The following is a 16,178-nucleotide window of genomic DNA, read 5'->3' on the forward strand; positions in this document are numbered from 1 at the left end:
GAGCCAAGACAGGTCTCAGCATTTTTTCATTGCTGAAGTCAGCATAGTTTAACACTGCACAATGGTAATTTAAAACCTGGGATCTCTCATGGTTAGACAACCTCTGGATAAACTTAAGATAACAGAAAACTATTTTTAGAAGCCTTTAAATTAGAGGTCGCTGTTCAGAATTGGTTTTGTGTTTTTTTGAACTACATATAGAGTGTATTTACTATGAGGATAGACACAAAATGCTGGAGTAACTCGGTGGGACGGATAACATCTCTGGAGAGAAGGATTGGGTGACGTTTCGGGTTGAGATCCTTCTTCAGACTCTGATGCCAGTGATAGTGCATGTCGCCTAGCAGTGTGTTAGAATGTTTTCTGTTTTATCCCCGAATTGAATAATTAGTTGCTCTTCCTCTTTAAAACAATAACCATAACAGTCTAGGTTATTTGAGCAGGGGGAAAAAAAATGTTGTCATTGTTGGAAGTGGTAATATTCACAGGCGGTGGTTAAAATGATTGAGACATTCACCTGAACCCAGTCTCTGACAGAATGTTAGTGCGATTAGGATATCGATGTCTTCTCTCTTCCTCTTGGATATCAGGACATGGTTTCATCATATTGAACTTTGCGATCTTCACTGTGGGAGAAAAGCGAGTTATAATTTAGTTTGCTTCATAAAAAGGACATATCATTTATCAATACGACTTGACATTGTACAAAAAAACAGAAAGTGCTGGAATAACTCCCGGCAGCATTTGTGCAAAGAAAATCGACAGGATATTCTGGATTGGGATGGGTGAAAGCTGTAAAAGGAAGGTGGCGGTGGGAGCCTGGTAAATGATAGGTGTAGGAAGGAACTGCAGATGCTGAAGATAGACACAAAATGTTGGAGTAACTCAGCAGGACAGACAGCATCTACAGAGAGAACTAATGGGTGATGTTTCGGGTCGAGAAAATAACCCCCGAGGAAGGGTCTCGACCAAAAACATCACCTAATCCTTCTCACAGCGATGCTGCCTGTCCCACTGAGTTACTCCAGCATCTTGTGTCTATAAATGGTAGGTGAATACAGGTGAGGGAGTGATTAGCAGATGGATGGAAAAGGCTGGAGGCGAGATGGAGAAAAGGATGTCAGATAAAGGAGAGGAGCGGAGGAGCGAAATGTAAAGGTAGAGGAAGGAGAAAGAGAGGGATACAAGGGAAACGTGGGAGTCGGGATGGGAGATGAGCGTAGAAAGTAAGGGAAAGGCTGGGGTATGACTGGGGTAGTCGGAGCTGGTGGAAGAAATGAACGCACGCTGGGTCAGGGACATTACTTGAAATTGGGGAATTTAATGTACATACAGAATAAAATGGAAGTGTTCGGCAAAACGGTCACCTGGTCCATACTTGTTTCACTAACGTAAAATAGTGTTCAATGTCTTTGGTGTCTTTCAAAGCAAACTGGTAAAACAGCATGGATTGCTTACTACCCAATGGCGAATACATTAAACTATCCAATTTCAGTTGATAATGCCCATATTCCCCCTCTCTTTCCCTTGCCTCCACCCCAGTGCACACATTTCTCCCACCATCTTTCTCAATCCTAGTCACCCCGATCCTTTTCCTTCCTTTGTTTGCTCATCTCCTGTCCCAATTTCTTATATTTCCCCCCTTTTCCACCGCCCCCCTTCCACCTACATCCCTTCCTCCGGCTTTACGTTTCCCTCTTCTTGGTTGGCGTAAGTGACAAAGGCTGGGGGTGAAAAGTAAACAATTGGGTGTCACACAAGAAATGAGGAGGAGAGAGAGACGCAATAGACTTAGGAATGTGGGAGAAAATTGAAGCACCTGGAAAAAGCCCACGCAGTCACAGCGAGCACGTGCAAACTCCACACAGACAGCACCCGAGGGAAGGATTGAACCCGGGGCTCTGGCACTGAGAGACAGCAGGTTTACCAACTGCGCCACTGTGCCATGCATTGGCAAATCTTTATTTTGTTTTAAATGCCTCCCGATCCCTCCTTTTTAAATGGCCCATAAACCACACAAGAGGAGAGGGTGGAAAGGAGGGATCCATCAGAATGGGTGTTTACTCTATCACATGGTCCCAGTTCCCCCAAATAAAACCCCCCAATAATTTTAAGATAAAAGTCAATTTAAATGAACTGAAAAATGGGAAAAGTTAGACAAGTTTCACTTAGAACCAAAAATTGATAATTAGTTGGATAAATGAACTGACTATAGCTGGGAGCTGATTTTAGTGCACATACACAGATTTACGCAAGATACAGACAGTTCAATTTACAGTACGATGTTAGAGAGGGTCAGGCAAACATGTTCTTCTGGTAGATTAGTCTTCCCACCAGTGTTGTAACTATTGGTGAAAATAGCACTTTTGAGAAGGCTGTGGACAAAATAGCCAGGGACCACCAGCTTTGGAGGAAAATTGTGTAGCCAATAAATAAACTTAAAATAAGTTCTTGCAGTGAGGTGCAAGATTGGAAATGGCACGTTATAAACTAATTCAGTCCATCATCAATCACCCCTTGACAGTCTGTTTATTCCAACGAAGTCAGACAGGACATGTTAGATGCACAGCAATTAATGTGGAGCCACAGACTCGATATTTTACATAAAATCACTAATCTGTAGATCAATGAAACTATTTGGAATTTAACAGCTCTTGATAACAAGGCAAGCCATTTGTTTTTGCTGGTTTAGTTTCAGAAAAATTCTAAGAAACACAGCAAATTTATTGTTCAAATTGAAACATGGAGCATCAGCTAAAATATGTGGTGACATTAACTAAAATGCTCCTAAAATGAGAAAAAATTCAATCTAAAAAAAATGTAGACGATACCAGGCAGATTTTTAAATTGGATCAATTTGCTGATAAAAGCAAGATCATAAGAAGTAAACTTGGGTGTGTCTTTTGAAGAAAACAAGAACGAGAGATCCACAGAATCCAGAGGGTGAATGTATAGCCAAGGAGTCTTTAGTACAACATTTTTTTTGTACATCCCCTCACCCTAGTTTGTTGGGTTTTAATAGTGACTTACCAAGGCATTGGGTCTTTACATGTTTGTAATAAATCAAACCTTCAGTTCAGCAATCAATGCAATTTTTGGCACAAGGTGCAAATGTATAAACCCAATTTAGTATACCATAGATAGACACAAAATGCTGGAGTAACTCAGCGAGACAGGCAGCATTTCTGGAGAGAAGGAATGGGTTCAAAGGATAATTTATTGTCACATTCACCAACTTGGTGTAGTGAAACTCAAGTTGCCATTGCAGCACATTAATAAGAATACAACATATCATTATAAAGGAATTTAACAATAAACATAAAAGCACCACCTACAATGGTTCCCATTGTGAGGGAAGGCACAAAGTCCAGTCCCTATCCCCTTGTCCACCCATGGTCGGGCCTATTGAGGCCTCCGCAGTCGCCGCTACGGCGGCCCGATGTTTCAGGCTCTTTTCGCCGGGTGATGGTGCTCTGGCGTCGGGAGAACCCTCTCAGCGGCTTGGGACACCTGGAACGGCCGCTTCCTTACCGGAGATTTCTGAAGCCAACAGGCCGCGCTGGATGGAGCTCCACCACTGGTGATTTCGCCGAGAGATCCCAGGCTCCCGATGTTAAAGTTCAGCGTCGCCGCCCGCGGCTGGCCGCACCACAGTCCCGCAGCTCCGCGATGTTCCATTGGCGGTCTCAGCATTCCAGAGGTCCAGTGCAGCAACCCGGGCAAGGCATCGCCCGCTCCTCTCAGGAAATGGCACTCCAGCGCTGTGTCGCCGCCGAAACCATGGTTCTGGTCGATCCCCTCAGGAAACGCCGCTCCAGACCCGTTGGTAGGCCGCGAGGACGGGTTGAAGATGCTGCCCGGAGAAAAGCCGCCTCTCCGACCAGGTAGGGACTAGGAAAAGCAGTTTCCCCTTCCCCCCCCCCCCCCCCCCCACATAAAAAAGAATAGACCTCCAAACAAAACACTTTTTAAACACACTAAAAATAAAAGAAAGTAGTGAAAAGGCAGACAGCTGCAGGCTGGGCAGCCATACCCAATTGGACGGGTGATGTTTCGGGTCGAGATCCTTCTTCAGACCAAAGATCCTGACATTTGAGGTCTGGACCATTCTTCAGATTGAAGAAACATCACCAGTCTGAAAAAGGATCCTGACCTGAAATGTCACCTTGCCGCGTACTCTGGAGATGCTGCCTGATTTGCTGAGGTACTCCAGCATTTTGTGGGGGTTTTTTGTAAATCAGCGTTTGCAGTTTCTAGTATCCATGTTGACACAATATAAGAATGGAGAAAAAAAAATCAAAGTGCTGGAGCAACACAGTGCATCAGGCAGCATATTGGGAGGACATGAATAGGAGACATTTCGGGTTGGGACAGGTCAGAAATGAAACATCTCCTATCCATGTCTCCAGAGATGCTGCCTGACCCGCTGAGTTACACCAGCACTTTGTGATTTTTTTTTTTTGTATACCTGCACCTGCACTTCCCTTGTGCCAGGTATCCATTAGAACAAATAAAACTGCAGAGTATTGCTAATCTTTTGAGTGAGTGGAGAATGATTGGCTGGAAGAAACGGACAAATGAAAAAACAATGTTCCTCCTTCTCTTCAAGTTTGAATCATGTTAAAACAAAACATTCAAACAAATATGGCATTAAACAAGGTTCATGAAATACCCAAATTATTTAGGATGTAAATGTAAATTAATGGACATTAACTTAAGAAGGGTGTCAACCTGAAACGTCACCCATTCCTTCTCTCCAGAGATGCTGCCTGTCCTGCTGAGTTACCCCGGCATTGTAACCCCGGCATTGTGTGTCTACCCACACTAACATAAGATGCCTATGAAAAGGAGAAAGGGGGGGGGGGACAGAGACAGAGACAGAGAAGAGGGGGAGACAGAGAGGGGGAGAGAGACAGAGGGGAGAGAGAGAGAGAGAGACAGAGAGACAATGTCCCTCATCTGATATGCATGTGAATGGAACAAGTATGCAAAATATCCAATCCACACACGTTCGTGGTGAACTTTCAAATGCCAATTCATTACTTTCCATACATTCAGTTAACTGCCTGTCACACTACAATGAGTTTAAAGACAGATGTGAACACTACTGAATATGACTAAAGAATGTACAGATACTGAAAATGTATGAAGAGTTTTTGCATAGTGTTTGTTTTCTATATTTTTCTTATTGTGAATTTGTTATTTTGAAATTTAAAAATCCTAGGATGAGTTTTGTTCTTCACATAGTTACAACTGTTGGACCAACTCTAATTTGATTCCTGGGCAGGTCAGTGGATTTAAGATTTTCCTCATAGCTTTTATACTGGTTAGTGAATGGAATACAGGTGAATGTGAAAAGGGGGGGGGGGGGGGGGGGGTTAAAGAGGCAGAAAGATTAAATGAATGGTTCTTTGGTTTTAATTTAAAAAAACAGGAAAGGGTGAGGTTTAGGAAGTATGAGTACTATTCAATTGTAAACAGACGTGTTAAATCCATTGCAATGCCTATTGTAACTGCTGCTTTGCAAGTACACAGCAGGGAGGTTCTGGCTGTTTTTTTCCCCTCACCTGTGTAAATGAAGAGGCACACTGAAGAAAAGAATAGCTCCACTGTCAGCACTCCAAGAATAAGGTACATCATCAGGCCTTTCAGTTCAAAGGACAGCTGCGTGGCAAATATAAGCAGGATAACTACATTTCCTATATATTAAAAAAAACATACGTTTATTAGTGAACGTTCCTGAGAAGTTATGTATCACAATATTCTAATGCATAAAAAAAACCTTACAGAGTGAACATTGCATTTTGCAGCGTTTGATTTTTTTTAAATTTCTGTCCATGAAAATTTACTGAACTAGCCAGTAAAATAAAACACTTCACCTCAAAGGAGAGGCCTCTTTTTTCCTTTGCCACCCTTCCACCCTTCCAATTATGGAGCATGGATTCCTGAGCACCAATAGTCTCGCTGCACCCTCTGAAGGTGGTTGAGGGAAGTAGGGGGGAGGGGGAAGTGGAGTGAAAGGGGGTAACTATGGAAACTCGTGCATCATTTACAGTTGCATTTATGCCAGTCCAGTTTACTGAATGGCCGTTGATCTCATTGATCCCAATTAATTAATGATCCCTTCCAAGGCTATGAGTGTTGAATTAGGAAGACCAGTTGGACCTTGTCACCCAGTTAATTGTAAGGAGTATGCGTCCATCACCTGCTGGACAAGAAATCAAACAAAATAAAATCAAAATGCTGAACACATTCAGACAGTTTTTTGCAAAATAAAATGAGTGGACAAGAAATCAAACAAAATAAAATCAAAATGCTGAACACATTCAGACAGTTTTTTGCAAAATAAAATGAGTAAGAAGGAACTGCAGATGCTGGTTTACACCGAAGATAGGCCTACAATGCTGGAGTAACTCAATGGGACAGGCAGATAGAGTCTGAAGAAGGGTCTCGTATTCCTTTTCTCCAAGATGCTGTGTAACCAACTGAGTTACTCCAGCAATTTGTGTCTATCTTTGCAAACCAAAATAAAAATGACCTCTTTAAAGTAGATTGGTTAAAAGGAAATTGGCTTTAATAAGTTGAATTAATAATTTATTTAGTTTTAATTATTAGAAACCGAGACCGGCTTAAGTAGGTATGTTACAAAACCTACCTGAATCGTCATTGGGAATCTGCCCAAAGCCATGTCCGCGATTTTGGCGCTGTTTGGAGGGGGCGGGTTTAAAACGCGATTTTTACTAGGCTGTTCCAATCGCAGATGTTCAGCCCAGTAAATCATTAACGAAAAATCGCTGCAAGACCCGGTCGCAAAAGGTATTATTAGTTTTATAGGCCTCGAATAATAGTTATAATAGTTTTAAAATCACTCTCTCACTCCGCAACCTCTCGCAGCCCCAGGGTTTTATAAAGCAAATAATTAAAGGTATGTACCTTATTTTTACATTAAATGGGGCGTGTATATAACCCTGTTGATAAAGTTTTCTATAGCGAGTAGTTCATTTTGGGCTTTTTATATCCCGCAGTATTTTTCTCGGCATTTGAGGGCACCAATCCAGCGCAATGTGAACGTTCTAAACCAGCGCGTTCACAGGAACCCACTAGAAAGCCGATTTAAATGGGCATTTATTTACAGAAATTGAACACTAAATTCCTTCCATTTGGCCTATAAATTAATGTAAATTAGATATAAAAATCATGTTATATTGTGAATTATTTGTGAATAATCTTTGGACACTTAGGCTATTTAAGAAATGGATAGATGTTTATATCTAGTAATTGAATTTTGATTAAACATGATTTTCTTTTTTAGTATTTACTATTTGTTTTAGCGTTTAACTTTATAATCTCTACCTTTTTTTCTAAAATTGAAAAATTGAGGAAAAACAATGTGTACAGAGTTGCTTATTGGTTGCAGTCTGAGGAGTATGATGATGCTACTGATTATGATATGCCAATGTACCAGCTAGCAGCTGATCTTCTCCATAAAGACTTGGTCTTTTGCTAGAAATTGTAATTTATTTACCTATCCATAACTGACTTACAGCATATTATGCAATAATATTAAAGTTCTGATCTTGAGAATATCACATTTTTGAATTTTCAAGGCAGTCTGGTTGTTTATTACCATTTCTGTCACATCGGTCAATTTTGATATTAGCTACAATTAGGTAATTAGCTAATTATATGCTTTAATTTCATGTCATCCAAGTAAGATTGTTTTATATTTTTTCAGAATGCTTCAATCTATGATAGGTGAAAATTTCATTCAGTTCTCTTAATTCTTAAGAAAGTTACGGGCTTTTGACTATCCAAGATCACAGCTTTTTTGTAATGTCCATTGAAAAACAATAGGGAACAAGATGCTAATTTCCGAGTATGAAAATGGCCATAACTTTTTTAATACTTGAGATATGAAAGTGAATTTGGTGTCAAATTAAACTTGTTGTTATGCTTTATCTGATGGGATAAATTGCAGACTTGATTTTTAAAATCTCAAAATTTTGTAACATTGCTAGCTTAAGAGAAGCGAGAACAGGTACTAGGCAAATCAACCCTTTCAGAAAGGAAAAAAAAAAAATAGAAATTAGTCCAAGAGATAAACAGGATAAATGTGAAAAGCTGAGGTGAAAGGGGAAATCAGGACAGAAACACATAGACTGGTATACTATGGCAGGCACTGATAACACAAGCCAAGGAAGCCAAAGTGGTGAGATATGCACTCATGGAAATGAATGAAGGGAAGAGACACAAAATGCTGGAGTAACTCAGTGGGACAGGCAGCATCTCTGGAGAGAAGGAATGGGTGACGTTTCAGGTCAAGACCCATCTTAAGAAGGAGTTACTCCAGCATTTTGTGTCTATCTTCAGTTTTAATCAGCATCTGCAGTTCCTTCCTACAAATAAATGAAAGGGATGAAAACATCGGAAGAAAAGTTGATCTTCTCAGATCCTTCAGTAATAAATAAATCAGATGGTTTGATGGAGAAACCAAAAGACGGAACAAGCTCCTCTGGCAGCTTGTTCCACATACCCACCACCCTCTGTGTGAACAAGTTACCTCTCGGATTCCTGTTAAATCTTTTCTCCTTCACCTTGAACCCATCTCCTCTGGTCCTCGATTCCCCCACTCTGGGTAAAAGACTGTGCATCTACCCGATCTTAAAAGGCGTATAAAATCATGATTGGATAAGTAGATGGATAGGAAAGGTTTAGAGTGATATGGGCGAAACGTGGCAAATGGGACTCGATGAGATGTGTAGGAAAGAACTGCAGTTGCTGGTCTAAATCGAAGGTAGACACAAAAAGGTTGGAGTAACTTAGCGGGACAAGCAGCATCTCTGGCGAGAGGGAATGGGTGACATTTTGGGTCGAGACCTTTCTTCAGACTGATGTCGGAGAGAGGAGAACTTCTTCAAAGTAGGCATACCTCGAGGAGATATCGCAGTGGAGTGGACAAAATTAGCAGCAAAGAACTGCATATGCTGGTTTAAATCGAAGGTAGACACAAAATGCTGGAGTAATTCAGCGGGACAGGCATCATCTCTGGAGAGTAGGAATGGGTGACGTTTCGGGTCGAGACCCTTCTTCAGACTGAACTTTTCGGATCGAGACCGTCAGACTGAACGTTTCGGGTCGAGACCTTTCTTCAGACTAGAGATGCCGCATCTTGACTGGCACGGATGCGTTGAGCTGAGAGGCCAGTTTCCGTGTTGTGTTACTCCATGACATGGGCGGCACAGTGGTGCAGCGGTAGAGTTGCTGCCTTACAGCGCCAGAAACCTGGGTTAGATCCTGACCCCAGGTGCTGACTGTACGGAGTTTCTACATTCTCCCTTTAACGGAGTGAGTTTCCTCCGGGTGCTCCAAAGACATACAGGTTTGTAGCTTAATTGGCTTTGGTAAAACTGTAAATTGTCCCTAGTGTGTAGTACAGTGTAGTACAGGTCGGCACAGACTCGGTGTACCAAAGGGCCTGTTTCCTCATTGTAACTCTAAAGTTGAAAGACTTTTCATCTGGGGGCAGATGCGAGGAAATAGAAGCTTGCCATTGACATGGAGGAGGCAAAAATGGAAATACAAAAGTACAGAGCACATGAAGTTAAAAAACACAAGAAAGAATATAGTGCATCCAGGGGTTCTATTTTTTTTTATGTTAAAATGTTAGCTAAATTAGAACTCGAGTGCAGTTTATTACAACCGAGGTTATGTTTCAGATGTCATTGCTATGAAAAACTAAGAACTAAAATAGATAAAATAAGTTTTTTTAATCTTTTTTATGGATTGTTTTCACAGGCTGATGTATCAGCAAAAAGGAATTTCAGATTAATCACTGCATGGTGGAAATGGGAATGGATGAGATTTTTTCTTACTTAAGAATGATGGATAGTAAATGGACTCAAAGCAGACATAGAAATAGATGCCCAATTTATAATGGAGTGGTTAGATATTTGAAATTTAAAAAAAAGATAGGAACTAAATAGATTAGTAGTCATATGCAGGCAAGCAGGCCAACAGTTATGTGTTGCGATTTCTATGAATCCATGATGGTTATGGCCCTCTTTCTGCTCTAGTAGCTGTTTTCCACAGCATTTCATATTCTGCCAGTCGCAGATTTACTTGATAACCACCAGGTGGTAGCAAATTCATACTGATGGCAGAACAGTAGCTAGGCAATTAACTATTTAATATTAAAAAATGACAACGTCTAATAAACTTAGACATATTATCACACCAAACATTTAAACTTCCAGTTGGAAAAATAAATTAAGCTCTGCAGCTCAACTGTAGAGATACAGAGCGGAAACAGGCCCTTCGACCCACCGAGTCTGCGTCGACCAGCTTTCCTCGCACAGTAACACCATCCTACACACACTAGGGATGATATACACTTATCCAAGCCAATTAACCTACATACGTCTTTGGAGTGTGGGAGGAAACTGAAAATCTCGGCGAAAACCCACGCAGATCGCAGGGAGAATGTACAGACATTACCTGTAGTCGGGATGGAACCCGTGTCTCCGGCGCTGCAAGCGCTGCAAGGCAGCAACTCTAACACTGCGCCACCGTGCCACCCATAGTTGTAGTTGGAAAGCAGTCTATGGTCATTGACATACAATTAAAATGTATCGTTGCTTTGCTTTGATCACAACTATGCTGAGCAGTTGCAAGCAAATAGACAATAGATAATAGGTGCAGGAGTAGTCCATTCGGTCCTTCTAGCCAGCACCGCCATTCAATGTGATCATGGCTGATCATCCACAATCAGTATCCCATTCCTGCCTTCTCCCCATACCCCCTGACTCCGCTATCTTTAAGAGCTCTATCTAGCTCTCTCATGAAAGTATCCAGAGAACCGGTCGTGAATGTGGAATTCATTGCTACAGACGGCTGTGGAGGCCGTAATTGGTCGAGATTGACAAATTCTTGATTAGTATGGGTGGCAAGAGTTATGAGAAACAATCTGTTTGTACAATTAGAAGTAAATTCTGCTCACCCATAGAATGAATGAAAAGTGGCAGGTGTTTCAAATGTCTCACGGATCGGTACAGTGCCAGATAGCCCCTGTTTCTGACTTTGGAGTGCTGAGCTTGCAAGTAAAATTCAAAGACAGCATGCAGGATCCAAAGGACGACTTTTGCGATGATTATAACAGTCAAGGGTTTGAAAGACCACAGGACATTTTTACAAATGTAAGGTGTGACACATAAAAAACCCAAAGTGAACGTTAGAGCCACAAAAGCAACCTAGAACAAAGAAGATGAATCGATTATTATTAATTTTTTTTAAAGGAACTCATCAGCAGTGCCAATTTATCATATCAATTAATCCTTATGTCGCGTTAGGATCGGATCCTCATCATGCATTAGATAGAAACAAGGAACTACAGATGCTGGTTTGTACAAAAGTACATATAGTGCAGGAGTAACTCAGACTGAAGAAGAGTCATAAGATCATAAGTGTAGGAAGGAACTGCAGATGCTGGTTTCAACTGAAGATAGCCCGGTACTCCGCAATTCCGCCCTTGCTCCCCCTCCTCCTAGTCGTAACAGGGACAGTCCTCCTAGTCCTTACCTTTCACCCCATCAGCTGTCGCATACAAAACATAGTCCTCTTACATTTTTGCCACCTCCAACGGGATCCCAACACTTGTCACATCTTCCCATCTCCACCCCTTTCCGTCTACTGCAACTCCCTGGTTAACTCATCCCTTCCCACCCAAACCACCCCCTCCCCAGGTACCTTCCCCTGCATCTGCAGGAGATGCAACACCTGTCCTTATACATTTTCCCTCGACTCTGTCCACAGACCCCGACAGTCCTTTCAGAGTTAGGCCGAGGTTCAATTGCACCTTCTCCAACCTCATCTACTGTATCCATTGCCAAGATCAGCGAGACCAAACATAACTGGGTGATCGTTTTGTTGAACACCTTCGCTCAGTCTGCCTGGACCTACCTGATCTCCTGGTTGCTAAACACTTTAATTGTTTAAACCCTTGCATTCCCTCTCTCTCCATCCCTCCCCCACCCGTTCTCACCTCGCTACAGTTAACAATGACCCGTTCCCTTTGTCAGTTACTTTTTTGCATCTTTCATTCATTTGTTCTCTATCTCTCTATATCATTGTTTATATCTCTCGTTTCTCTTTCCCGTGACTTTCAGTCTGAAGAAGGGTCTCGATCCGAAACGTCACCCATTCCTTCTCTCCAGACATGCTGCCTGTCCCGCTGAGTTACTCCAGCATTATATGTCTATATAAGTGATAGGAACAGAATTGGGCCATTTGGCCCATCAAGTCTGCTCCGCCATTCAATAACGGCTGATCTATCTCTCCCTCCCAACCCATTCTCCTGCCTTCTCCCCATAACCCGACACCCGTACTGATTAAGAATCTATCTATCTCTGCATTAAAATTATCCATTGACTTAGCCTCCACAGCCTTCTGTGGCAAAGAATTCAACATTCACCACCCTCTGACTAAATACATTTATCCTCATCTCCTTTCTAATGGAACGTCCTGTAATTCTGAGGCTATGACCTCTAGTCCTAGACCCTCCCACTAGTGGATACATCCTCTGCACATCCGCTCTATCCAACCCTTTCACTATTCGGTAAATTTCAATGAGGTCCCCCCTCATCCTTCTAAACTACAGCGAGTACAGGCCCAGTGAAGTCAAATGCTCATCATATGTTAACCCACTCATTCCTGGGATCTTTCTTGTAATCCTCCTCTGGACCCTCACTAGAGCCAGCACATCCTTCCTCAGATATGGCACTCAAAATTGCACCCGCTCCAAAATGTCACCTAACCATGTTCCCCGGAGATGCTGGTTGATCCATTGAGTTACTTCAGCACTGTGTGTCCTTTTGTGTTCATGTGTTGAATGATTTTAGATGCAAAAATCACGCATTATGTGGTCTTAAACTTAACATGTTGGAGTGGAATCGTGTCAGTTATTTATTTTTATGGCGTATGGAATTTCAGATTTTGCTTTGAAAATGTTAATGTTTTCATCAAAATTTAAAATGCACGAGTGGGATTGTTTTATTATTCCTGTAACATGCTGCTCAGCAGTGTTTCCTAACTTTAGTCATGATTCAATCCAGGGGTTACCGAGTCATTTCGCACTGCAATTCCCTCTCACCTTACCCCATCTTGCTGATTCACTATCAGCATCATCATTTTGGAAAATACATTATTTCAAATGAGTCAAGTTGAGAAAATAAGGTTGAAAGGCACCATTACAGTGGGACATAATGAGTGCAAGGACAAAGTATCCAACAGTGACCAAACGTAGGCAGGCGATTGTTTCGCTGAACACCTTGACTCAGTCCGCCTGGTACTGCCTACCTGATCTACACTGTAATTCCCCCCCTTCCCACACTGACCTTTCTGTCCTGGGCCTCCTCCACTGCCAGAGTGAGTGCAAATGCAAATTAGAGGAACAGCACCTCATATTTTGGTTAGGCATCTTACAACCCAGCGGTATGAATATTGATTTCTCTAACATCAGGTAACCCTTGCACCCCATCTCTCTCCGTCCCTCCCCCACCCTAATTGTTGTAGTAGTTTCACTGTCCTCCTGGTGAGTTTCATTGTCTGTCACACATTTTCACCTAGTCCACAGCTAACAATGGCCTGTTTCCTTTATAATCATTACCTTTTTGCATATCTTTCATTAATTTGTTCTATATCTCTCTCTATATCACCGTCTATCTCTCGTTTCCCTTTCCACTGACTCGCAGTCTGAAGAAGGGTCTCAACCTGAAACGTCACCTATTCCTTTTGTCCAGAGATGTGTCTGACCCGCGAAGTTACTCCAGGATTTTGTGTCTATCTTCGGTTTAAACCAGCATCTGCAGTTCCTTCCTACGCATTCAAAATATGTACCAGATTATCAAAATATATTTTCAAAATTGAAAAATAGTTCTACAGAACTGAAAGATAATTTCTGTTGCCAACAATTCTATAAATGCTGTTTTCAATGGAAAATAATATTTAACAAAATACTCAATTAAAAAAATTATCATGTGGCCCATTAGCAAATATTATACAAAAAACGGACCCATCCAAAATACAGTGCAAAAAACTGGCCCATCCAATTTAAAACTCAAGTATTATTAGAAATTTAGGAAGCTCATACTAAATAACTTTTAAAATAGTTTTCTAATGCACTTCAAATAATCTCTATTTAGAGATATCCATATAGGAAATCCAACACTCACATGCAGAAATGTTAACAGAATTCCCCACCACATTGTTGGCACACCTTTAAAGTAAGGTCTCACATCGCCAACCAAAGCATCAGCATAGAGAAGGGGATGGTCTAGTGGTACATCTTCTTCAACACTTTGGGTCACATCAATGGACGAATTCTGGGGGGACAGAAACAATGCATGAAGGATCTAAGACTCCCAAAACATATATTTTATCTGACAGCATCCGCAAGGTGTTTGTTTACCTTTGCAAGTCAAGTTAATTAGTGTAGCACTGTTAGTCTGCAATTTTCAGCTTCGTATCCAAAGGCACAAAGGAAGCCTTCAATGAGAAAAAAACTTCACATCCTGCCATTCCACATTAAACCTTTCCACAGCCACACACATCTCACAATGAATCTCACATGTCACAAGGAACGCACAGACACAAAGGAATACAAGTGCATCATGTGTCACAGCTGACCAGGGTATGGGTTCCTTCTGAAGTGATGTTAAGAAACATACAACAAGTAGGTCGACAATAACGCTGCAATTTAAGATCTCAAAACCAAAAAGGTTTTGCCGAGTTCAAGAAAAAGAAAGAATTGACAAGTGAATGAAGCAGTACGATAAGTCGCATGATAAAAATATTTTGATGAACATATTGCTGAAGCAGGACAAACACTCAAAGGGCATCATCACAAATCAAGGCACATAATATGCTCAGAATTCAATTAAACCAATATAAAATGAATGATGTTCCTCAGTGAAATAAATATTTAGTAACATCCATGCAAAACTATTTCAACACAAACTTGGTTTTAAAATGTAGTTGGAAAATAGCAGATTAACATCCGGATGGTAACTGCAGTTTAATTGCTAAGTTTTTTTTATAAACTATTTAAAAATAAATTTCAGCTGAAAACGTAACAGGCATAAATCACATATTCTTTTCAGAATCAAAGCCTTTCTTTCAAAAACTAAGGATTGCCAAGAGCTTTCACACAGGATTCTCAAAACGCTTATGTTTTTAGTTATTTTAAAATCAGTGGCTTTCATACCTTTGTCCTCCCTCCCAAAAGTCCCACTTTAGCCAAATTCTTCACCTTTATGACCCTTGTGTAACTACATGGTAGAACTACAAATATTATGAATGCAGTATTACCAGTATTTCATAGTCATACAGCGTGGAACAAGGACCAGCGGTCCAACTTGCCCACAACGACCATTATGCCCCATCGACACGAGTCCCACCTGCCTGCATTTGGCCCATATCCCTCCAAACCTATCCTATTCATGTACCTGTCCAAAAGTTTTTTTTCTATGTTGTGATAGTACTTGCCTCAACCACCTCCTAGAAACAGACATAGAAAATAGGTGCAGGAGTAGGCCATTCGGCCCTTCGAGCCTGCACTGCCATTCAATATGATCATGGCTGATCATCCAACTCAGTATCCTGTACCTGCCTTCTCTCCATACCCCCTGATCCCTTTAGCCACACGGGCCACATCTAACTCCCTCATGAATATAGCCAATGAACTGGCCTCAACTACCTTATACCTTCTGTGGCAGAGACTGTGGCAACTACCTTCTGTACCTTCTCCTCCCACAGCTCATTCCATATACCCACCGCCCTTTGCGTAAATAAATTGCCCCTCGTTCCTATTAAATCTTTCCCCCTCACCTTAAACTTAGGCCCTCTAGTTCTCAATTTCCCCCAATCTGGGTACAAGAATCTGTGCATTTACCTTATCTGTTCTTCAGATGATCTTGTACATCTATGTAAAAATCACCCCTTATCCTCCTGCACTGTCAAAGCTGCCACAACCAGACATAAAACCAGCTTTTTTCCACGAGTAGTAGCTCTACTCAATAACCAAAAATCTGTAGCCTCTTTTTGCTCTAGTATTTTATTTAATTCACATGTTTAATCGATAACGTTTTATTATTAATGTTTAATGTTTTGTGTCATTCCTAACTGTC

General features: G+C 41.3%; 1 protein-coding gene across 3 annotated transcripts in view; it reads right to left on the reverse strand.

The window, feature by feature from the left end:
- Nucleotides 1–16,178, reverse strand: part of tmem192 (transmembrane protein 192) — a 29,244-nt gene that overhangs the window by 2,497 nt on the left and 10,569 nt on the right. The window contains exons 2-5 of one of the 3 annotated variants that reach the window (XM_055644942.1): nt 14,226–14,375; nt 10,997–11,246; nt 5,568–5,699; nt 518–626 (exon numbers count right to left, since the gene is read on the reverse strand). In XM_055644942.1, the coding sequence (XP_055500917.1) occupies nt 518–626; nt 5,568–5,699; nt 10,997–11,246; nt 14,226–14,375 (641 nt within the window). The remainder of the gene's footprint in view (nt 1–517; nt 627–5,567; nt 5,700–10,996; nt 11,247–14,225; nt 14,376–16,178) is intronic. The other 2 variants (XM_055644952.1, XM_055644960.1) reach the window with 2 other exon arrangements.

The sequence above is a fragment of the Leucoraja erinacea genome, chromosome 1, assembly GCF_028641065.1.
Source record: "Leucoraja erinacea ecotype New England chromosome 1, Leri_hhj_1, whole genome shotgun sequence".
Classification (NCBI taxonomy): Eukaryota; Metazoa; Chordata; class Chondrichthyes; order Rajiformes; family Rajidae; genus Leucoraja; species Leucoraja erinaceus.